At 27.4% G+C, this 27,925-nt stretch overlaps 1 protein-coding gene across 2 annotated transcripts in view; it reads right to left on the reverse strand.

The window, feature by feature from the left end:
- Positions 1-27,925, reverse strand: part of hig (locomotion-related protein hikaru genki) — a 148,957-nt gene that overhangs the window by 16,359 nt on the left and 104,673 nt on the right. For both annotated transcript variants that reach the window (XM_089223631.1, XM_089223630.1), the window contains one exon: positions 5,093-5,302. In XM_089223631.1, coding sequence (XP_089079757.1) covers positions 5,093-5,302 — 210 coding nt within the window. The remainder of the gene's footprint in view (positions 1-5,092; positions 5,303-27,925) is intronic.

Below are 27,925 nucleotides of genomic sequence, written 5' to 3' on the forward strand. Positions count from 1 at the left end.
TTAATACATAGCCTGGAAATAATAGTCTCGGTAACGTTTATGAAATTGTATCAAATGTAAGCAATCGTTTCCTAAAATAAGTTATATTACAAATTTTCACGATTTTGAACAACGGCAACGTTGCATGAAGTTTTGGTAGGTAGAATGTACGCAATCGTAATAATGAAAAAGGTCCATACGCAATCGTATCATACGCAATCGTAACGCACCCTTTATATTCTACCAGAAATCACTATCAAAATTGGAAACCAAAGCATTCTTTTACTTATGATCGTGTTTAAAGGCAATAAAATACAGCATAGGAAAATAAGCTCATTCATTGCACCAGTTTAAAAAAATTATCTCAGTGCAATTTTATTCTTTTATTTGAAAAGAATAATTGTTTTATTTTAAAGTTTATCAAATCCAATGGTGATTGATTTTGTTTCGATGAAAATATTTATAGTAAAAATCAATAATTTTTTTAAAGTGCAGTTGAACATTATTGATTTCAATTATTAATTTTTTCTAATTTGTTATATATACAATGTCTATCGATAATACTCTCACCTAATTTAATTTCCATCGACTATTTATTTCATTCATGTTATTTTTGTTTCTAAAAAATTCTATTGAAAAATAATAAATGTAAAAACAAACAAACTAACTAACCATAGTTTGTCAACAAACAGATCCTGTGGTAGATAAAATCGGAAGCAAACAAAGTGGAATTCTTATGAGCATGCGCTTGAGCCATGAAGAAACAACAGAAATAGCGTATTGCGATATGTAACAATTAATTACGTCGGTGGTGTAAACGAAACTTTGAGATTGACGAATTCCATTAATATTTTTGGGGTAGAAGACTATAGATGATACAGGGAGACATACATTGAGAGATATATACGGATAGCAACATAGGGAGAGTGACAGAGTGAGAAAGATAGGTGGAGAGGGATAGAAGATATAGAGAGAGAATTCGAATGAGTACGGTCTGCTGTAGTATGTCGCCGTGTCGGTGTTGCTACCGTGCGATTTATATTCCGCGTGCCCTTAAAATTTGATTAATGAAACATATTACTCCACCCCTCTTTCGCTTATGGACTTATACATCCCTTGCCCACACCACCACTTCCTTCAAACAGACCACACCTTGGTTAACTCGATCACTATTCTCTCATCTCACATATATTTGAACAATGAATTTCGGCATGTTCTGGGATTACAATGAAGCAAAAATATTAGCGGCAAGACCATATAATGGTGTGTTTAATAGTAAAGATATTTTTCCTAAAGTATCTCAGTTCAGTCGGAGTTTGTCTTTCAAACTAAATCTCATTCCGTTTATACTTTTATAGTGTTTAGTAGATTAGACGGATATAGTTTTTTTCAATTTGGGTATATTTTAGATTCCGAGCGGAGCGATGAATCTATTGATTTTATTATGATGTGTGTTTTTATTATTATTATTTTTTTGTGTCTGTCATTACGTTTTGGGGCAGTAAAAGTGCTTCGATTTTTTACTTCAGTACTTCGTTCGATCGGACGGTGAATCTAATTGGTACTTAGAGGGGGTCAAAAGTAAAAAATTCTCAAAATTTTTCTAAATAATCGTAACAAACAAACTAAAAATTAAGGAAAAAACGGGAAATTTTACGCACGATCAGTTTTCGACAAAATCAATTTGGTTTTTTATGTAACTTTAAAACAAATGACCATAGATTCATAAAATGTCCATCCAATGTTTATATAAGTATGTTCTATTCACCATGTAGTTTTTGAAAAATTTCGACTTAAGTTGAACTATTCATAGGTATTTGCAATTTTCGATCATTCTTAGTTTTTTTAAAATCAATATCGATAAAAATTTATTGTTGGGTAGAACAGCTTGAAAAATTAATGCAAGGCTTCTAACACATTGTCACAATAGCAGTTGAAAAATATTAAAAATACATAGGCATGATTTTTTTTATAAGCATTTAAAGTTAAAATTTTGACTAAATAGGTAAAAATTACGGCAATGTTCAAAATTATCTTAGATAGAAATTCATAAATGTTTTTTTTTTTAGATCTAAGATTTGAAAATTAAATACAAGGCTCCTAACATATTTTTTCAATATCAGTTGAAAAATATCAACTAATATATTATAGTCATTATTTTTTTTTATAAGCATTCGAAGTTTGAAATTTGATAACATACGTAAAAATCACGAAAATTCGCAAATTATTTTAAGTTAGAAATTCATAAAAAAATTTCCTTTTATATCTAAGATTAAAAAATGTTTAATAAACTATATTATATCCTAAACAGATAAACCGTCTCCACTCAGAATCGTTTTCGTATACAATGATATAATATCATTGGATTCAAATTTAATTCCATCCATTACAGTAACCCACTTGTAACTTCCAGTGCATCAGAGTGACATCCATGACTTAACCGCTTTTTTTTTAAATTGAAGTAAATAATTTATATTTTTCAAAAAATTGAGAAAATAAGAAAATATCACAACAAATGATGTTTCATTGCCAACGATCACAACTGAACTGAATTTAGCTTAAAATATTTCAATAAAATGTTCATCAAATATAAAATACTAGAATAAAACTATCATAACTTTAATTATAATGTACATCAATCAATAAAAGTTTACAGTTATTTATAAATGTGTTGGAATCAGTATGAAGTAAAATTAGTAATTACGTAGTTATTGAATTCTAAAATAAATATTTCGTTGATTGACAGTCATCTTACTCTTTAGTTATAAGATTGATGAGATACTTAGGCTTAAAAGCTGTGGTGCTTTTTTGACGAGCATTACTATAAGAAAGTTTGTAGATGGTTGTATAGAATAATGAATAAGTTTACGTTAAAGCTAATGCATTGTGTTTATAGTATACAAATTAATATAGTTCTTATATAGAAAAAAATTGAGACTTGACACATTCAGTAGGCTATATTAAAAGGAATAAGGCTTTGTGAAAAATTTGACCTTGGTAATTTAAGTTATATCTAATTTAAAAACCATCGTCATTTTTGGTATAGAATATTTATTATAATACTATTCAATTCATTCTAAATTAATATAAAAATAGGAATATAAAATAATGCAAGTAGAGTAGATAATATTGCCACAAATATTTAGATATACCAGCATTTTCCGGACGAAGTAGAATCATTTTTGCAATTATTAAATTATTTTTAAACCTCTAAATTTTTAGAATTTTCTTCCATTTACATTAATACATTTTTTATATTATTTCAAAAATCTTTAAAATTTAACACAAGGTTCCTCAATTTATTCACACACAGTAATTTAAAAATCAAATATACGAGGAAGAATTTCGTTTTATATGCATTTAGTGATCAAATATTGACAAAACTCTTAAAATTCACAACAATTTGTTATTTATTTTGTTTTCAATAATTAATATAATCTTTAAACTTTAATTTGTATAGCACCTTAGACCTGCAGAGGTTCCCAAACTTTTTTTCTCGCGGCGCCCTTTTTTGAAATAAGAGGTTTACATGGTGGTGCCCCTCATAAAAAATAATAAAAAATCAGTACAATTTGTGATATATACTATGAAAATACTTATTCAATTGTAATTGTACATATGTTATAAGATATTAGGTACCTATATATTTATTTGTATATTATATTAAATTAATGGGATGAATGATAACATTCTTTATACGATTTTATTATTGGTATTTATAAATAAGAAATGATCATCGATCATGACAGAATTTGGTAATTATATAAACCGTATTAATAATAGAGAAATATATTTCAAATAATATATTCATAGTACTAAAAATAAAGTTTATAATTTAATCATAGAATATTCTTAGAAACAGTTATGACACAGTTGACTTCACAGAATTGTTCGTATGTTACGATTTATCATTGATTTGAAATTTAATACATCCATTACAGTGACTTTTCAACGATAAGATTAACTAGAAACTTAATTAGAACAACTGCCTGATTTTTTTAAAATTCGTTCAGTTGGTACATAATCAGAATAATTTATTAGATGTACTATTTTAGATACTAGTGACCAAAAAAATTACCGAATAAAACAATGAAGCTATATTCTAATATGAGTTAGATGACCGCCAATATATAGGTAATATCAAATTAATTATTGTTACCTACGGCAATAATTCTGATTTAATATTGAAATTAAATTAAATCGAAACTTGAATATGAGTTTTATATTTAAAATGTATGATCAATTATTAGGGTATTATATTATATTAATCAATAGGTAAATAGGAATTGATATTATTTTATGACTTACATTTGCTTAACATTCAAACATATCATTAGATATAGATATCGTGAAGACACAGTGGTGTCTACACAATTACCAGTTAATTATATTATTTTAATATAATAAGTAATATTTTGAAGTAAAAAGTAACTTTTCGTTTTTAACTTGTAAAAGTTAAAAGTTCAATACAAAAATAATAATTTAGTACCCCATTTTTTTATTTAATATTCATAATGTACGCCAAATTACTAATTCACAATCATTAAATTTAATACAAGTATATCGTATACACATAAATTGAGTTATATTATGGTAAAATTGATAAATAAGTATGAGAGCAATAGATTTAGAAACTACACATTATTATTTTTTGATTACTGATTTTAAACGCATGGAAAAAGTTATCTAACCTTTGTTAAATATATCATACAATAAAATAGATCCTTAAAATGATGTGTCCATGGTTGATAATATTTGAAATATAATTTCAGATATGTCATTTTTCTAATCGATTATAAAGTCAAATTGTATCATTTAATCTTTCTATTATTAAGTTGATTTTATCTAAGTTATTTTTTGTATATATAAAATTCAACTTAAAAATAAAACATTTATAATAATAGAGTAAATTAAATTTTTATTTTACTGTTTCTTTTTAAATCTAACTCGACGAGTCTTAGAAATTTGTTAACTTGGACAACTTTGTAAATTTGAAACAAAATCATTTAATTGTAAATCGGGTAGTTTTCCGTATCTAATAATCGAGCAAACTAGTAACTATCCAAAACAATTCTATACTAAATTACAATATTTCCGTGAAAAAAGGCATTACCGGTGCAAGTAGGTATTCGATGCGACCACGTGGAATCTGCCAAGCACTCAATCGAATTGACACCAGACATTTGAAAGCCCCAAGCGCATTTGAACGCTGCTCGTTTGCCGTACGTATCATTGTATTCAACCATGATCAACCTAGAATCGTCAACGCTGATTGGTGGACACTTAACCATGATGCAATCCGGTGGCGAATTCGACCAGTCTCCTGTTGATAAACACAATACAATTATAATTTATAACATCTATTTAATTAGTTTGTTTCAGGTTGTTATTTCTTTATATTTTTAATTTTTAATTTTTTTTTAAAAATTATTAACAATCTATAGAGCATAAAGAGTATACTGAATTAATACATTTTATATTTAATAATTATTTCCAGTATATTAGCATTTATGGGCAGGCAGTCAGCAGTCAGCAGTGTCATCTGAGTAGGTATTTTATTATTTTAGAGTACTTTTTTTTCAATTATTGTTTTTTTTTTTTTCAAATATTTAATGTTCGATCAGTTTGAAAACCAAAAATTAAATTTAAACATATTATTCTAAAGTAAATTTTTTATCCGAATGATTTCTTTTGGAATCCAATTTTTTCACTACACAAAAGAAAATTGTCTGGAATTTACAATTGCCAAAGAATATATGTTAATTATTGTTGCTCTATCTCATTTTATTATTCAGAATCTTATTTTGTCTTTTTTTTACACAGCATTACCAAAAAGATATATCCCATCAGATTTTTATGAGCTGTACACGAATTGCAAATAAAAGGGTGATAAATGTACATTTGAATCCGTCTCATGGTTATAGTTGAAGGGGAACTATATGACGCGAGGGGGCCGCAGGGTAAAAACCACGATTTGATCGACGCGTCTGCAATGCGTTTTATTTTGCCCTGTCAAATTCCAAAGTTTCTACCACCAGCGTGACCCTGCGGGGTTTCTTTTATTCCTCCTTTTATTTTGGGGCAAGATGGTGTGAGCAGCATCCGAGAGAGGGGATAAAGAAGAGAAACCGATAGACGCGCGCTTTTCAGTGGTAACTGCACTCGATCAATCATTCACACGGCCCCAGCAACGCGGCATAAACTCGCTGTAAAGTTAAGTGGATTTGTGTTCGGTATGCCTGTATTATACCATTAAGTACCATTCAATCACCAAGCACACGTGTCGATGCTATTATTAAACCAAACGTTTACCCGAATCCCTTCATCGCACGCTGTGATGGTTTGCTGTCTATCATGGCCCGGCGGTGTTATTGCCATAAATGGTACCCACTCACTCAGTCATATTTTTTACTTCTCTTATCTCTGTCCGTACCTGCCATTTAAATCCATGGACACGTTTTTATTATTATACAACAGTACGATGGTTGCATTGTGATAAATACTGATACAACTAATTTAATTCATAATCTTAACATGATATTATAATACACATGTTATATAATAAATTATACCTACTTTCAAATATATTTCAAATTATAGTTGAATATTCTGTTCTATTTCATTTAATTAAACTTAAACTTGACACTTTTTGCCATCTTGTAATTTCATTAGGTATAGAATGAAATTTTGAGAATTTTAAGAATATTTTGTCTAATTATAAGCTATATAAACCATGATATTTGTTCACACCTTTCTACGTGTTACATCGATATTTATATATAAGTTAATAACAGCTGTATTATTATATTACATATAGCATTAAAAACTATAATATATAAAAATAAATTACTAATAGTAAAATATAATTATATGCATTAAATAAAAAAATACTTTTAAAAACTAAGGCTGGTAGTATGATGATTCTACTCAAATTTGTTCGCCATGAGACATATATTATTGAATTTAAATTTTACAATATACAGTCGCTACCATCTAGTAGTTATTTATTCAATTACGTAGAATTATTGACAGTGGCTATGAAAATGCCACACAGCTACTTTTTATGTTTTTTTTAAAAAAATTATATATTTTGTATAAAAAATAAATTAATTTATAAAAAAAATTAGTTTGACTATATTATAATATATGTATACAATAAATTAGTTTTTAGCGGAAGATCAACAAAAAACTGATCTCAATATTTATCAAACTATGTATTTGTATAATAATATAATATATTTTATGTAAAAATTCGTACCCTAATTTATTAAAAAATAATTTTCGTAAAACAATTATATTAAATTTAAATAAGATATTGATTCTATTTAATTTATTTTCATAGTTCACATACTAAAAATTTGAATAACTAACGAATTCCAGAAATTAAGTAAATTTAATTTAACTTTACCAATACCTAGGTATTACTTTAGGTATTACTTGTAGTTTTATGCATGAAAATTTGAAAAATACCTACATATTTAACATTTTAATAATGTTCATGAGAAAACAATAAGGAGGATCATATTGTACAACTGTACTGTATTCAACATTTCAATTAATTGATTAATTTTGCAGATTCTACATATATCTGAATTTAGCACTGTACATCTTTTGTTAAAAAAGTAATTACGAACATAAATGCATAATAACATGGTTCCATTATCTATATTATAGTTACACCAGTTAAAGAAATTATAAGTAACTGTCATAAACACTGTTCTATGTAAATTTAATATTCATCTAATTAAAAATAATTTTACACAGTTGTAGAAAACACAAGATATTATAGTTTATTCATTTTTTTCTTCAAAAATATAAACTTACTATTGTTAAAGATAAAATTTAAAACGACACCAATAATAAAAATTAATTTTTTAAAAATCTTTTTTTTATAGAAAAAAAAATATTTTTCTTATATAAGGAATTAATAGGTAAGTTGTAATAACAATTCAACAATTGATTTGTTTTTGAATACAGTATATGATTTTTAACAGCTTTTAAGCAATAAAATAAAATGCAACATATTATTGTATTAAGCTTAATCATAATTTAAAGAAAAATAGTTAAGTTGCATTGATTGTAATGAAAATCATTCATGAGAGTATTGTAAAGACAATAATATTTAAACTTCAGCTAGAATGCTAAATAAAGCTCTTGATTTCAAAACGTAATGTATTATTTAATTAATAATCAATTGATTTTGTAATAATACAACGGTATGTAATTAATTAAATGCATATAGTCTAATATATAAATAACTTGATTATTATATTTATTAAATGTTGTATAACACTATTTTAGAGCTTCCATTAATTGTATCATAGTTATACAAATGATTGCATGTGTAGTACAAGGAAATTTTATAAGGTAATTAAAGTTTAGTTATGCAACTAATAATCAATTATACATATTTTCTGCATTCAAAATGTAGAAGCAATAAGTTTGTTTATAACGTTTCTATAACATTAACGAAGTAGATACCTGAATATTGTTAGTTAATGATTAATTTTTTTTTAGTTTCCAGAAAAAATCCGTAGTGTTGTCAAACATATTAAACTCGTGCTCGTACGGCCGGCTGAACGATTTCAATGTGTCTAATTATTATCATATTTTATACCTTCAAAACTAGAACAAATATTAAAAATCAGAAAATTAAGGAAAATAAAATTTTGAAACGTCAATATTTTCAGAAAAATAAACACTATAAAATGGCTATCTTTAATTATTTGGAAATAATTAAATAAAAAAATAAAAAAATATGTTTTATAATTTTTTTACCAAAACATTGAAATAAATTAAAAAATGAAATAATCGTAGTTCTCATCTCTGTGAGTCTTACAACAAAGCCAAAATTTTTATATCTCCATTATTTCGTGAGATATCGCAATGGGTAAATCCACGAGGGATTCACACCTTGTAGATTGATGTTGAATATTAATTATTATATCGTATGTTTGGTTCTTTTAGTTTATAAATAAATAGCCCCAGATAATATAACGTTACTCAAACGAGTAGCACTGATGCAGATTAATTTTAAATTGACAGTGTTATGTATGTACTAATCATAGAATGCACATAATATATTATTATTAGCAGCTTACGTTCTATAATATAACACCGTCTTTACGTATTTTCTACATGTACGAATGCAATACTGTTTAATAATATACAATTTCATCGCCAATTGGTAGTGCATTGTAGTAAACTTTATAATCGTACAAGTTCTGTAATTTTCAAGTAAGTTTTAGGCTAGAAATTCAGCCACGTCGTAAAACCATAAAATCAGGTATATTATAGTCATTATCACCGAGGCGATGACTTCGTTAGAGGTACTTCGCAAACGTGGTTTTGACTAAATAACAAACACTTCCTATATTATGTATATTGTATAATAATGTAATATAATAAAACATAAGTTTATGTTTATGAGAGGAGTTAATTAATGCGTTTGGTTAATCATATAACTTATATATTATGATAAAAAACACATAGATATTTATTTAAAATGATCTAATTATTAAAATTGTACTTTTTTTTTTATAAAGGACTAGAGTGTTTGAACATTTTGTTTATAACATTTTTCGAATGATGGTAAGTTGTTTTATTGTAATTTGATTAGGTTTATCAGTGTTAGCCACGAACTTAAATATTTAGTATACAACCAATATTTAATTTTTGTTTTCATGAATGAACGATTCATATATTATTTTTACGAATAAGTCGTTCGGAGAAGTGTTGAAAATCGAGAGGTAAATAAATGTTAAAGATAAGTCGTGTGGTTAAATGTGTGTATATATATATAAATATACAAATACATATATATATATATATATATCACCAATACGATGTGGTTTTCAGTTGAATCATGTCAACCATTATTTAAATATTATTATGAATTTACTGATGATATATATTATTACCTACACTATTCAGTGGCAGATATTAAATTTACTTGACTATCGAGGATTACAGTTGTTCAGGTCATTGAAGGCATTCATTATAACTAAAATGTTTTTTAAATATTATTATACAAAACAATGCTTGATTTACAGTTTTTATTGTATAGATACCTATAACTGTAAACAAAAATTTAAAACAAAAACTCAACTTCAAGGGATGTGGGATTATTCACTTATCCCCTCTCAAATACTTACGACACTGATGTTGTACGTATTAGGTCTATCGTCACACATACCCAGAACTAACAAAAACGCACATAACACACAAGTGTGTGAGTGTGTGTGTGTGTGTGTGTGTGTGTGTGTGTGTGTGTGTGTGTGTGTGTGTGTGTGTGTGTGTGTGTGTGTGGACCCGCGCTCGCACCATACGCGAGCACAAATTCGTTGTAAGGTATGCAAAACACGGAAAACCCATAACGGTAGTGGCGGGTCTGGTAAAGGAGCAGCCAGCGGCAGCAGAAATAGACCTAGTAGAGCGTTGTGCACGATTTATACATACAAACACGTCGACATCGCGTACCATGTAATATACTAATATATGTAAACATAATATAATAATGTGCGTGTGTTGGTCGCTTTAATAATAATAATAATAATATTTTATCACACACCTCCTCATCCGCATTATAACAATATTATAAGCAAAATCATTACCATACGAAATGGTCGACCGTAATCGTCATCGCAAGTCGAGCAACAGAATACTTGGAGGGTATTCGGTCGATCGTCCGGTCCGTGGGGTGCATAATATAATATGTATTACAGTATATGATGCCATTACCTATAACTAGTAGATAGCCATGGTGTACCTATACGACAATCATAGATGACATTGCAATATTGCATAAAACCAGTGGATTACGCTGCAGGGTTTGGAAAATCGGAGAGGTTAAATTACATTTTATTTACGGTATTATATATCACTTATAATATAATAAGAGTATAGTTAAGAAGGTACCATCTTTATGACTTTATGTAATTATAGAACATACATTTATATACACAACTGAAATAAAAAATGTTATTTACAATCACTCTAATCTTACCGAATATTCTTGCATCAATTATTATGGACAATTTTATTGACTGACTGATTAATTTGATCGATGGTAAATTATATACTTTTTAAGTAACATAATATATCCAAGCCAGGTAATGGATTCTTTCATTTCTTATAGTACAACAATAAATTTTTAATATTTATGACCAAAACCTTGGAAAATAAATTGAAAACAATAATGAATAATCAACACAAAATTAAAATTTAATTTATTTATTTATATGGCTTAGATAGTCTTCTTTGTATACATTTTAACAACGAATAAATAATTGTTTTATTTAAAATTGTACATACTATTTTAATTACAAATTTATTTTGTATAAACAATTTAATTTTAAAATCAGGTCCCTCAGGTTCGGGTATACTCAACACAAATACTGATTATGTATACGAGATAATATATCAAACAATATTTTTTTATTTTAATTTTAATTTTAAATGAGCCTCAACAACAAAGGTTATTGGACTTTAACATTAATATTTTTTTACACAAGAATGAATCATTAACAATAATGTATACAAAACAAAGGTAATAGTATGAACAAAAAAGGATTGAGATATATCTAGGTTAAATAATTTGATATAGTTTAGTTTGTTTTAAATAACTGATTAATTTTTCAATGTTGCTTGGCTGGGGACTTAAAGCTTCTTCCAGATTGTCTTCTATGTTGAGCTTGGTTCTGATGTCGGTGAATTTACGGCAGTGGCATATTAGATGTTCAACCGTGGAAGTTTCACCGCAAGTTTGACATTGGTCAGGTTCTGATCTGTTCATAAGGTGTTTATGGGTCACCCATGTGTGACCTATCCGTAATCTGTTTAAAATTACTTCCCGGCGTCTTGGTAATGAGAAGAATGGCCATGGAGAAACTGTAGATTTTATTTTATTTAGCTTGGTGTGAAGTGATGACCACGAGATCTGCCATGCATTGAGTTAAAATGTGTTTGTCGATGACGGATTTTAGATCGTGAAGAGTATAGGTGTGAATTTTGTAAGAGAGATGGGAGGAGATGGCTTCTTTGGCATACGTATCAGCCAATTCATTTCCCCGGATTCCGACGTGGCTGGGTATCCAGCAGAGAATGATGATCTGTGCATTGGTTTTGAGACGGTGAATCTGATTGTGGATTTTTCTAGATGTGCTGTTGGGTTGGTGTAGATTTAGAATACCGGTTAATGTGCTGAGAGAGTCGCTAAAGATTATGGCTTTGTTTATTCTATTTTCATATATAATGTCGAGAGCTTGGGAGATCGCAGTGGCTTCGGCTGTAAAGACTGAGCAGAAATCTGGTGGCTTGAACATTTGTTTTATTTCGTTGTATACCTACCACTGCGGCTCCCACACCCAAGTTTGTTTAGAGCCGTCAGTGAAAAACTTAGTATACTCTTGGTGGTTGTCCGAGAATGAGTAAAATTATTTCCTGTATACACTGGGCAAAGTATCCGCTTTGGGGAATAGGGATAATGTGCTGTTTATATTGATATCCATAATCCATGGAGGAGTGTAGGGACATTCATGTCTGATAATTCCGGAAAGATCGATATTTGTGCAAACAATATTAGTATATAAGTACATTCATAAACTTATTAATTACTAAATGCGCATTTTATTTAAAATGTATTAATACATAGTTACCAACTCATAGTTGTAATGTAGAAGTATCTACAAGACATTGCATGTTATATTTTAGAGCCGGGGTCTTCAACCCGCGACCCGCCCTGTCATAATATGCGGCCCGCGATAAGATTATACATTTAGCATGTACATTTTCTAGTTCAATAAAATTATAACAGTTAAGGTATTACTATTGGAAATATGCGATATAAAAAATTTGTAATTAAAAAAAATATTTATCTATATATGTTTTAATAATAATAATAATTTGTAATTTTAAATGTACCTGCTACCTAATTTTAAAAATTGTAATAATAAAACTGAATTTTTATATAAAATACATGTTTTTACTACGAATGTGGCCCGCAGGATTAAAAAAATAACAATATGTGGCCCGCTGCATAAAAAGCTTGAAGACCCCTGATCTATAGCAAAGTGACCAAAAATAATAATATATACATATTTATGCTGAGAATTATTATATTCAAGTATAGCCAAAACATTATTGGTAGGTACCAATCATTTTTAATAGCGATGTGTTTGAGATTTGTACCTTTCTCACAATAATTCCCTTTAGTGGCCAATAGTTTATGAAAAAAATCAAACTAAATTTATAGACAACTTTTAATAGCTAAATCCATATATGATAATTTACCGAAATATTTAATACCTAAAAAAGGGTTTTTGGGGAATTTGTGGATTAACTTTTCCGCGCTTATCTCTTGAAGGCAAACGCTCATAGGAATATAAGATATGACGTTTTAGGAATCGACTATATTATGTTTGCTTTAAATTAATTTATACATCCTCAAATTAACTCAAAATCAATATACCTCAATATGAGTAGGTATCTACCTGCATTATACTATACATAATACATAATACAGTATATACATATTCATAGACATAAAACTATATTACCTATATATTGTGCTGTGTGTGTTATAGTGTCCAAATGTCCCATCACTATCGGAGTTAAATACCTCACAAATCTAAAAGATTAGGTGCATGCAATAGCGACTGGCTCATTTTCTCGCATAGTACTTTTTTTTAGTTCTGAAATAACGGTATTGCGTTGGCGTAACTCGTATAAGTATCAACACACCGAATTCTATAGCCGTCGTCAATTGCGATTTCTTAACGAAACGATGATAAAACGTACATTTATAGAGCGTTTCGCTTGTACGGTTTAAGGCCACATATTTGAGTTAAGGTATGAGCCAAGTGAGAATTTACTATTTAGCTCTACAATACAATGCGACTTTTTTCCCATAACGTTTGTACCCATTTCGTCTGAGTAGTAGTAATAGTATTAGAAAATAGAAATAATAGTAGTAGTAGTAGTAGTAGTAGTTCAGTACCTTGTTAGATCAGAAAGTGAATCTAGTTGGTACTTTAAAGGAAAAAATGTAAAAATTCTCATTATTTATAAATAATCAGGATAAACAAACTAAAAATTAAGGAAAAAACAGAAGTTTTTACGCACAATCAGTTTTCGATAAAATTGATTTTAGTTTTGATATAACTTTAAAACAAATGACTATAGATTCAAGAAATTTTCACCGAATGTTTATATAAGTAAAACTTCGTCGTAAGTTGAACTATTTCTAAGCATATGCAATTTTCGATCATTATTAGTTTGTTTTAAATTAATATCGATACAAATTTATTTGTGCGGCAGAAAAGCTTGAAAATTTAATACAAGATTCCTAACATATTATTTACAATATCAGTTGAAAAATAAAATAAATTCATGGTCAAAATTTTTTTATAAGCATTCAAACTTTGATTTTTAACTAAATACGTAAAAACCACAAAAATCACAAATTATTTTAAGCTAGAAATTCATAAAAAAATTCCTTTTTAAATCTAAGATTTTGAAATTTAATACAAGATTCTTTACAAGTTTATCAATCTTTATCACAAAAAAAATATCCACCAGAAACTCAAATTTTAATGAGCGTTAGAAATTTAAATTTTTACAACATTGGATTTTCACTGGTGAAATTTTATTATGGTGTAACTCTAAAAAAAATGACCGCAGATACTTGAAATTTGTACTAAATCTTTATATAGACATTTTCTATATTTGATAAAATTTTCAAAATATTTTGATTTGTTTTGAGATGTTTACTGACTTTTTAATTTTTTTTTTCTATAAATATCGAGAAAAATGTTGTTACAATAGCAGTTGAAAAATATTAAAAATACATAAGCATGATTTTTTTTATAAGCATTTAAAGTTCAAATTTTGACTAAATATGTAAAAATTACGGCAATGTTCAAATTATCTTAGATAGAAATTCATAAAAGTTTTTCTTTTTAAATTTAAGATTTTAAAATTTAATGCAAGGCTCATAACATATTTTTACAATAGCAATTGAAAAATATCAACTAATATATAGTCATTATTTTTTTTTATAAGCTTTCAAAGTTTGAAGTTCGACAACATACGTAAAAATCACGAAAATTCACAAATTATTTAAGCTAGAAATTCATAAAAAATGTTCTTTTTAAATCTAAGATTAAAAAATGTTTAATAATCTATAATATATCCTAGACAGATAAACCGTCTCCGCTCAGAATCGTTTTTCGTATACGATGATATAATATTATTGGCTTCAAATTGAATTCCATCCATTACAGTAACCCACTTGTAACCTACTGTACAGCAGAGCGACATCCACGACTTACCCTCTTTTTTTTCATTGTATTATTTGTATTTCATTAACTTCAAACTTTATTTCGATTTATTTTAGTATCATTGATCTTATATTTGATTCGTGTAATTACAACTATAAAGTCAAAAAATTTTTTTCATATTTATCTAAAATATTACGATAATATTATAACTGATTGTTTTTAGGATTAATACTACTTATTTTAATAAAAGTGACTTGGTATTTATTCCAATATTATCCTGTTTTATTTCTATTTTATTTTATTCTGATCAATATTGAAGAATCCATGTTTTCTTTTTTTATCAAAATACTCCTTTTGAGATAGTTAATGTACTTAAAAGTTACTGTCTAAACAAATACCTATACTTGATATTTTTGAAAATTGCGATTCCTTAGTTGCTTTATTTAAAACAAAGCTTTAGGTTTTATCTTAAGTAAAATCTGATAAATTTAAAAATGATTTTCTGTGAGTTACTGTCATTTTGAAACTGAACAAGGCACACGCTAAATATTTTATAAGATAGTTGATTAATTGTAGTTAGTGCGAAATAAGATTGAATATTTACTATTTTTATTTTTACTTTAAAGAATTTCGACAATGGCCCATGCCCATTGGGTTTACAAATGGTTTAATTACATGTATTGTGTCTTATTCTAGTGGTTCTAAGAATTTTTTAAATATTGGTTAGGAGTTTGGTGGCTTTAATGAATTTAATGATGTTGGATATTGACTGAAAATGATTGTGAAGTATTTTAGGTAATGATTCGTGCAAGTTGGAGATTGTTTTGATGTTGTGGTGTATTTGGCATTCAGTGAGAATATGATTGATAGTGGGTTACTACAAAATGTATATATTCAGGATTCTTCTTAGGCCATTAAAAACCCGTGGAAGATTTGAGTGTATCCGATTTTGAATTTTGCTAAATAATAATATTTTATATTATATTATATATTAATAGTTATATCTTACAATAATCTGTGACTTTTATGACATAATAGAATTTAAAGAAGTAATACTCATATATAATATGCATACAACATGGCATAATTATTTTGATTTTTATATTGATACTTACTGACATCAACATGACTTAATAAAATAAGTTAACCCAATAAGAAATTTAAAAATGTCAATAACACAACTTTTTATATTTTATTAATTTTAACCTAAATGATAAATTAGTTTTAGTATATATCTTTAAAATAAAAACAACTAAAGCACATAATATTATATGTATACATTGCTAATTTTTTTTTTTTTTATGTAGGATAAAGTTATGTTAATTTATCGTGTCTTTTTAATCTTCAGGAAAAAAAATCTTTTATGGGGTTTGAGAAGATTTATTTTATATGACACGTATCGTATAACACGCATAGAGGGGAGAAAGAGAAATACAGAAAACTTTAATTGCGAGGGTCGCATAAGAGTTTAATTAAAATTCCACTGAGTACTGCTTGAGATGTGCTTTCCTATTATTATTTGCTTTTGGATACGACCTCACTTTTTCCTTTGTTGGTATTATTATACTTTTTTTTATTTGCTTATTCAATAATCGCTACACATTTTTATTAAAAATAAGTCATATTTCAGTACAATAACAAATATATGGAAACTGTATGAATACTTAATAAGAAATACTATTATCATAAGATGATGCATTGCTCTTGAGCTATTCAAATTAAGTAAATAGATTTCACAAGCATATTACCAGATAAATGCATTATTATTATTTTTGTTAAACCATCATGGTACCTATTTTAAATGCATCATTTTACATTTTATTTATATATATGAAACTAAAAATATAAATCAATATAATTGAAGTTATAAATACCTATATAACATATTTATAAATATTAAAAATATATTTTTTAATTTCATTCCAATTTAATAATGTAAATAAATTAACTCTTGAACCATGTTTAATGATACTTATTGAATTATGTATTCAATTAAGTAGAAAAATCTACAATCAGCAAACTCAGATCAGAACAACAATACCTATGTGATTTAAAGTATTATTAATACATTTCTAACATACTCTAGTTTAATGACTTAATTATAAATTATTTATTAAAATTTTAAAATTATACCTACTCTCACAATTTATAGTAATTATTAAAACGATAACAATTTCCGAATTTTATTAAATTCATAAAAAAATTGGTGTTATCCTTTATTTTTCATATGAAATGTAGTTTATTCATAGTAACTAAAATAACAAACAAGAATAATTTATTAATTTCTATTGCCATTAAACACAACAGTTACCAACTTATTTTGATTTGCTAATTGTTGTTAAAGATATATAAATTATATAGTTTCACCACTTCCACCCAGTACCAAGTTTTCAGAAGTTATGAGGCAAATGCACAAATTTATATGTTCAGTCTTAAATGTAACATCACAAGTTACGAATTGAATTCAGATGATCAGATAATTGATATAGGTTAATGTATTTCATTTATTTTACTGAACACATATGTGTAAGAAGATTTAATCAAGTACTTATTCAAATTCTGCCTGCTTTGTAGAATTAAAGCTCCATGGATGGTCAAGTGTAATAGTTAATTCTTTATAGGTAATATAATATATATGATATCACTCTTAATTGTCTTTCATGTGAATTACTAAAGTGGTCCTAATCAACAAACCCATCCTTATTTTACCCTTGCAATTTATTCAAAGTTTTGGTGGGCGTTATCTTGTGTTTGACTTGGGACAGAAATACAGCATAATAACAAACAAGTTTTACTCGACCGTCGTGTTTGTGGCTAAATGTTAATCGGGAGTAGGTATACAAAGTATATAATAGGTAGGTAACTATCTTATTTCTTAGGATTTTACCAGATAGTTTTGTAATTTAAATTAGGTTTATTTTTCATTTAAAAACTATTTGATATTTATATAAATGTTGCTATATACTCCAATATGTTTCAAACAAAATACAAGCACAAAATAGTATAGAATTTTGGTCAATAATGTGATTTATACTAACTTAGTTACCTAATAAAGTATTTTAGAAATAAGTACCTTGTTCAGTTAAGTAATATATTTTTTTCAGTTATTTTAATGATTAATAATTTTTGTTAAAATTATTACTTAACAAATTTAAGTAGGTAAAGTATGTCAGGAGGTACCGATAACAATTTTGATATCAATGGTAATTGCATTTTGATATAGCATAGAAAACGCACGGGAACTAAATGGTGTGGTGTATAATTTAAACCTCTTCCCTCACATTAATGTTTCAACTATTCAAGTACCACTCTGATCAGAATCTAAAAATAGAATGAAGATTGAAGGCATAATGAGGCTGACATTGAAATGTAATATGGATTACAATTATATTATAACTAGGCAACAACTGTTATAATTTAATTTGAAAATTTGTAGTTATATTATAAAATGTATAAATATAGATAGTTTTATAAATTGTATAGTATTGTGGTTAACCCATTTAAAATAATATTTTATCTTTCAAAAATATTCAAAATATTTCGGTCATTAAAAATGATTTTTTAATTAATCCTAAGTGGATTTTAGTAATTCATTGTGGTTTAAATTTTAAACGAAAAGTTTTACTCACAATTGTACTATAATATATATAGTGTGGAAACTGAAAATAGTGAAAACCAGTGGTGAATTTACTAATATGTTTCGAAACAATAATGGTAACTTAATAGTTGTTTACAAGTTTATCACTATGATTTCTAATTACATTCAAAACTTTTCAATAACGTCCCTACTGTTTATAATAAGTATAATAACATATGGTACAATAATTGTGCAAGACGTGTATCTATTTTTAGTTTCTATAAATTTGAATTGTTAATATATTAAAACTTTGGTCAAACATTTCGACAATCTTAACAAAACTTTGTCATCGAAATTTAAATGTATACAAATAAATAACAATTCTGGTTTGTGTGTGTTATATAATTATTTTTTGTATACCTATGTATGAAGTATTTGAATAGTTGGTAACTAATAAATTATAATTAATATTATTTATGCAATTATTATAAAAATATTTACTTTAAAATGGGCTGTAAATGACTAAAAACCTGTAAAAATGTCTTCTCCAGCCAAGACTAATTTGTTTATAATTGAGTTTCAGAATTTTCAAATGAATTCCCTGGCTGTTATACAAATAATATATGTTAGATTGTAGGTAGCTAAATATCGTTTTGATAAATTGTTAGAGCATTATTAAATTTAATTTCACTTTATTTTCATCTGTAGAGATATTTAAAATTGTACACTGTCACCTTTACTTAAAAACAACACAATTTCTCAAATATTGTAGAATATTGTGGAATATTTGGAGAAAAACAGAAAACATAGAGTTTGAGAATATGCGTGAAATTGGCCACGAATCTTAGTTATCTTTTTTTTTTGTACTGGGAAATAATTTATTGATAATTCTGAAAAACAAACGGTAAATATTAACAATATGTTCGTTTCATTTTTAAATCCATTGCCTTTGCACAAAGTTTCCCCTCTTTAACTTATTTGTTTTATTACATCAGTCAATGATTTACTAACTTATTAATTTATTTGCAAATTGTAGAAGCTAATTGCTAATTTTCAAATATTATCAAATTATTTTCAAAATAACTACATGAGTGTCAAATAAACTGATCTGGGATAGAGGTAATAACAATTACACATCTTCATGTAGGTAAACTTATAATGGACGCTTTAGATACCCGTACATTTTGAGTCATTCTCATTTTCATTAAACCTATCTATATTTTTGCTATCCATTTAATTTTCTAAGTTGGTAGTTTCATCGACAATTGTATGCTTCTCAATATATTAAATCACATCCTCTTTAACGATAATCTTAAAATAATGAAATTATTAATTATTACAACATTTACAACTCATTAATTTGATTATTTCAATATTTTCTCTTAATTTTTATAGTAAAAATATCGTTAATTCTATAGATTTAACTGTTTAATACATAATTAAGCATGTTTAACAAATTAACAATGTAAGACAATATTCTATTTTCCAAATCTATAAGTATTGTACACAGTAATATTGTATTTAATTGTTGTATATTTAATATCTATTGAGTAATTTGTTCATACTTTCATAATATATATTTTATACATTTTGTCTTTAAATATAAAAACTTTATTACTTAAGATATAAATTACTTTTTCGTAAATAAAAGATTAAAAAGAAGACGGGAATAGGTAACCAATCTCCTGTCTTATAGGTATGGTGTTGAATGTACTTCATCATAAGTTGCAAAACACTATAATGTATGAATTAATTTGAATTTAATGATAATTCACTGCATATTGCATTTTAAATACGATTTTGATTGAAAACCATCTGTCAGTCAATAATTATTATTCTAGTATTATATTTTATGATATACTTATTAGTACAACTATATTATAGTATAGTTTATTTTACTATTGTAGTAATATCTACCATAAATATTGAAATTTATTTTTTCCAAAAACATTGCATTTATTATAATAGAATATTATACCTTTACCAAATATTATTGCCAATATTTTTTTATCGCAATATAGAAAATGTCTGATAAAAATGTTGTGTGAATTTCAGGTATCTTTGATTATTTTTTTTTCAAATTACAATCGTATAAAAAAATCAACTTTGAATAAATTTACGTTTTCTTTATTTTGTTTTTTCATTTGTATCATTCTTATTATTCTACAATTCTACTTTTTTACTACAGACATTCATCTACAATATATTGCAACATGCAGAAAAGTGATATTCAACAAAACAAATTTAATATTAAATATATTTTATGCATATAAATCTTTAGAATTTCGAAGATCTGAATTCAAAAATATTTCAAACAAATATCAGGTACCTATGTATAATTACAACTTATATTATTTTGGAAGATGAAATAGTGTAATGAAACTTCAATATTGCTTGATTTAAGCTATAATACTATAACTGTTGTTGTTGATCTGCATAATATATTTTAGAATTCTTGATCAAAGTTCAAATAATATTAGGTAGGTAGTCAAATGCTTATATGAGAAGATTTGCCTGGTATATTATTGTGTCAATAAGTATTTTCTTTTATTAAGATAGTAATAATAAACATTTGAATGCATAATTATTAAACTTATGAATTATTAACAACAAAATATGTTAATATCAATATAAAGTATTAACAATAGTTGATTCAAAAGGGTTATATTAACAAAGTTTAAAACATAAACAATTTCAAACGAGTTATCCAATAGTTATAACTTTATTAGGTATTTTAAGTTAAGAAGAGCGGAGACTCAGTAGCGTAGTGGAGTGTCACAGGGTTATTACCCCACAAAATGTTGGTCTACATTTAGTAGTGGTCTACTCGTTTAAACTTTAAATAATTATAACCAATTAACTAACTTAACCCTTACTACGTTTTAGGGTGGCCCTGATCTTGATAGCACTTATTACTGTTATTAGTACTTACTAATATTAGATTCGTATTTTCAGTTCAAAAATTGGATATCAATCAAGTTAATTTAGATTAAGCATTCTCAATAAAATAACAATTTATACAAAATATTTCTAAACTTCAAAAATATATTCTTAGTTTATTAATAAAACATAAATATACTACCTACATTATATTATATCATATTGAGTTCATTAAATTTTGTTGAGCAATAATGATTTATTGATTAATTTAATTATAGATTGATAAATTATTTATATGTATTCTATTTCAAATAAAATATAGGATAAAATTGAAAATTATAGATTTTTTATAATATTATATTAATAATATAATATAATATAAAAATAATATAATATAATAATAATAATATAATATAATATTATTTATTTTTTTACGGTTTTTCAAATTTTCCACAATTCCATAAAGCTTGAAAATCATATTTTATATTTAGGGTTTCCACATTATTTATAATAATACTTTTTCACTAATCTACTTTCCGATACCTATTTAGGAGGAGAGGGGGTTGATAGGTGTATATATGAAAAAATAATACATCACAGGAATAATTCTCAGGTCTTGTGGAATTGTTGGATTTTGATAACTATTTTTTTTTATCTGAAAATATAAGACTTCTTATAGACCGAATTGAACCTCGATTTACTATTTTATTTGAATAAAATATTTATAGTATAATTTTTAAAAAAATTTGGTTTAAATTTAATATTTTTGAAGACATTTTATAAAGTTTGATATTAAAATATTGAAAAATGGATATTAATGAAGCTTATAAAATTTTATCCTCAATTAGTTTTTTATATATATTTATTTCTCAAAGAAACAAAAATATAAAATTTCAGTTTTTTTCAGATCATTTATAAATGAAACATAGTAGATATAATAAAAATTCAAAAAAAAAAAAAAAAATGAAATTACAAAACTCCATGATAAATGTAAAAAAAGATTTAATTGGTAAAGAAGAAAAAAGTTTAAATTTTAAATTTTTTACTCATTACGGTGTTTAATTATTTTTATTTATTACAAGAACTTGAATACAATTAAAATTTAATTTTGAAAATGTGAAACTTGACGTAAACATTAAAACATTGTCATTAATTGTTTGCAAAACATTTTTAATCGGATAGGTATAATCATTATTAAATTCTTAATGTGATTTTGAAATTAGGAGGGATTAAAACAAGAAAGTTAGTGTTTTATAATCACATCGTACCTATGTCGTTAATTAGAATATCAAATTGAATCATTTACATAACTGCTCATACTTATTAATAGTTTCAATATTGCATAGATAATAAAGGTTGTTAATTTCAAGATAATATTTTTGATATCATGTAAGTATACATTTTAAACACATTATTATCAAATTTACAACATTATTTCTCCATATTATAATATTGAAAAAATCAATAAGTAAGTAAGTAGTATGTAAATTAATCAATTAAATACCTCGTGAAATAAATTAAATTTGAATCAAATTTTCAAAGATTTTGTATATCTTGGGACACAATGAATCCGCCGTTTCGAAAGAATATTATATGCGTTATATGATTCATTATAACAAAATATATTAATAATATTATATACTCAACACCAGGAATACAATCATTATGGTATCTAAACGTGTGGTACATTAATATGTGCAACTACTGTGTTTAAGTTTGTCATGTCCTGGGTGTTATCAATGGATAACTTCCCAATCTTAATATTCGCCATCATTTTATATTCTCTTCTTTTTTTTTATCAAATCTAATTATTGTACAAATATTTATATAGATTGTAGATGTATTTAAAAAAAAAAAGTTTGTCATTTCATCATGGTGTATCGTTGTACAGCGGGAGCTAAGTCATATCGTTATGTAAATTGGAAATAATATTTTACTGAATAAAATCTAACTATATGTACAATACGAAAAAAAGTGTAAGAAAAAAAAATGTGCATGATTTGTAGATATTTATTGTACGCAGTTGCGTATGTTACATTGTTACTTCGGTAGACCATGTCATTCGGGACATCGTCGCGTTGCAATGAGAACTCAGCAATCACAATAACAACTCACGAACGGCTGGTCACCGTAGAGACTACAAAGTTTGCAAGCTGCAGTTGTATAATGCTTTTATGTACTCGTATAATATACAAAGGCAACCACTCCACCATTTGGTATTTAAACGTTATGCGGTGTTTCTCGGGCTGAACCGGGAATCGATTCCGTTTCGAACCAATAAATATTAACGGCTATCTTAAAGCGTTATTATATATACACACCCTAAAGTTAACCTATTTCACCCGGTCCCTTACATATCTCAATACCACATCAACCCTAGCTGTATGTTCAAGCTACAGTTGTAGTATAGCGCATAAGCAGCAGCCGTTCCGGTTATTCAATCTCGTTTATCCACCCCTGCACCAACATCTCACCATATTATAATGGTCGAATTCAATTGTAATAATAATTATTGTTATTATGCGAACGTCTCGCGTAATTGTAAATGTTATTTATATAGGCCCAACCAACAATGGCGTTTAAATAACAATGTACGCTTGAAATCAACCATCTCAAAGTGGTCGATAGTCATTGCCATTGGTAATATTTTACGCAAATGCCTGTGAATGTCAATAAATCTATATTATAATTAAATCAATTTAAAAGTATATACTTAATAAATAACACAAACAAAAAAAACCATATATGATTGAACTCATTAAATAAATATCGTAAGACATGACTCGAAATATATTAATGATTATTAATTTCAATCCTGAGCCCTATTCAATAGGGATTATTTACTGAAAAGTAGCAAGTGAGTAGTTACTCCACTGGATCGAGTTAACTGAAGAGCCTTCACAGTATTTTCTTTCACTTCTTCTTAACACTTAACACTAAATACATAAGTACAAAGGTTTTGTTCCTCTTATAATAATATTGAACAAATTGGTTTTGATAATTACATAAAATATTATGTTAATACTTTAAAACATAAAAATTATATGATCTTTGTTACGGAACATTATCAGACACGACAGAAACGATCCTTTTCAGGGCCACCAATCAACCACAGACTACCATTTAAGTAATCGCTATAACAACACCGTTATACACACAACGACGTTTATACTCGAACAAACGAACAGGTTCGCTGAGTGAAAACAGCGCCGTCGAGATCAGGTGACCATAACAATATGAGGTTATGTCGACTCGTCATTCCATATAGCCTGAATCCAATAAAAGCTACGGAAATTTGATTAACGTGTATAAATACCGGTACAGCAACCGAGGACATTCATTCCAATCCCAAACCACAACTCTTCAACAACTGAACAATTAATTACGAAGAACTGGAATCATTTGGAAACTCAAGTTAACGACGATCATCAGCCACGACGTACAATGCACAAGCCGTTATCCACCGACTGCCGATCACCCAGTGAACCCGTTGCCGGACCCCAATACTACGACCCACTCAGCGACTCACGCCGCACGGACGAAACACGACTGTTGTCTACTGGAGATCGCGGAGAAACACCGAACGGCCGGCCCCTGTCAACAATACTATCGCCGAGCATCAACTGTGAGCGTACGGATTGCCTACCGGCCGAGCAACCGGCGTTACGCTTATTCTCATCGCTCAGGGTTATTCGGTAGTCGAATACACCGGAACACACGATACGAGCCGAGTTATCCCGGAGGACAACGTGGGCACCATCAACCAGGCGGAAACGACGACCGACCACTGACCAGGACAACAGTCCGAAGCCTCGAACCCATCAGATAGATTCCGCGTGGCAACCATCGTCGCGACCGACTCAGTCGAGCAACACATAAAACGGCTCTTGCCAGAACCACCACCACCTTATAAGACACTTACTTAAGTTGATCTTTTCCGAACCTGCTTCTCCACCGGAGTACCGCTTATATAAGCTTGTACCGGTGACGGGCGGTTCCCCACCGTCTTGTCAGAACTTAACATACCCGACATTGTAAATAGAGTCCGGCCTGTGCCCGACTAGCCACAAGCACCACCTCACTTATCAAGTCTGGGTGGTGCAGATCGACGCTTTACTTGCCCCAACATTATATAAATTATTATTCGATATAGCAATAGATCAATGTGATTACCAATACTCACAATTTGTTATTTATTCGGAAATATATTTGGAATTCAACGCTCCGTATATCATCCTCTGATAACTCACAAGCGTTTTATCTTAATTTTTATTCGTAAACCACATATTATTGAATCATGAACGACTGTATTATTGCTATACCTTTGCGATAATTTATTTGTATGTCTAAATTATTGGAGTCAAGTCTGTCAACATTTTTAAAGCGTGACATACGTTTTCTTAATCAGTATTAGGATTTAGGATTCTACTCTATTGACATTGTAAAAATAAAAGAGAATAATAATATAGCAGTGCAAGTTGTCACAGTTTCAATAATGAAGAAATCAAAAACTAAAATACAATTTCATTTTTTGAGTCTAATAAAACTGCCTCGTAAGTATTAATAATATAATATGTTTAAATAAATGAATAATTCCTAAAATTTTAAAAACCTTTTTTGATTGACAACCATGTCTTCTCAATATGCATTTAATTATATTATATGTGAAGATTTTTAATATAATTAAAAAAAATTTTTCAAAGAGAAATGGCATAATATTTTATCATATTATATTTAAACCGTTTAAAGAATCTTTTAAAAAAATTATCAACTATACTCATGTAAAACTATGATATTAAAGATATTATTGTAGCAATTTGCATTCCAATCAAAAAACTTAATATATTTACCTATTTAATAAATACCTAATCACAAATACAAAATTTAAAAATGCATTTCACATCGAGATTACCAACTTGATAAAAATAACTTCAAGATGAAAAACAAATTGAAAACAAACTAATTTGAAAGGAGGGTTTGAGTGGTAATAAGGCCTTTTTATTATATTAAAAATAGAAAAACTACGCACATGTGCTATAGCTTGAAAAGTTGGCAAATCTGACAGTCACATTAATTATACCAAGCGTACGAACTTCACTTGATGCAGATAACGATGGTGGCCCGCATTAATATTATGTATATAGTTACCATTATATTATAGATGATGCCGACGATCATAATGAGATAATAATAATAATAATAATATGTGAACAATGACTTCACTCGTGTTATTAATAATAATATAAAAAAAATTATGTGATTCAATAAATCGAAAAAGTAACAAAACAATTGTCCCGCGTGATCCACCGTAAAAATATAAATACAAAAAAATTACGTAATTTTATGTTAATCTGGAATATGTAGCCTAGTGATATTTTATCTCCTGTTTGGAAACATATTATCACTAGTAAGTAGTGAACATTGACGCACAGATACATTTTAAGAGTACCTATACACAGTTTATAAAAGTATACTCTCCTACCTTCTTTTAATTGTAAAAATAAAATGTAGTTTTATTGAATGTTATATATTTTTTTAGAACGGCTTTAATGTCTGAGTGATTGAATATTTAAATAAATCAGTAAATCAATATATTTGACAGAAATGGATTACTTTAATTTATAAATAATCGTTCTTGTGATACCAGTAATTAAGTTTGAGAATACATGCAGTTTTTTAGTATTTAGTAATCTATCTGGGTGCCACTACAGTGATAAATATTTACTTATTTGTAATCGGTTCTGTAAAATTTCATGTATTTTTCTCGGTAATAATTCCCACTTTTAAATTACAAACGTTAAATATTCTGTAGTAAAATATTACTGAAATAATTAATGTACTCTTGTAAAATTCAGTAGGGTGTCATTTACTAGAAATATTTGTCATGAAAATTTTATGGAGAAAATAATCACGGCCACTTTATTTTGTCTGAAAAGCATTGGACAGCTCACCACTTCGTTCTGGGTTTTGTTTTGTTTGTGTGTATGCCACGTGGAACAATATGCAGGGTGAAAAGAAAAAGCAAAAAAAAAAAAAACAGTTAACGTTTACAACACGTGAGTAATGGAACCCGCGCGTACAATGTGGCTATATTATATTATAGTGGCAATCATCAATAAAAAGTTAAACTCAGTGAAAACGAGAGGAGCGTATTAATTGTGTTCAAGGGATGGTCGGCTGATGGTGGGCTACAAATATATACACCAAACAT

The sequence above is a fragment of the Diuraphis noxia genome, unplaced genomic scaffold, assembly GCF_037042655.1.
Source record: "Diuraphis noxia isolate RWA-SAM2 unplaced genomic scaffold, SU_Dnox_SAM2 contig0003, whole genome shotgun sequence".
NCBI lineage: Eukaryota > Metazoa > Arthropoda > Insecta > Hemiptera > Aphididae > Diuraphis > Diuraphis noxia.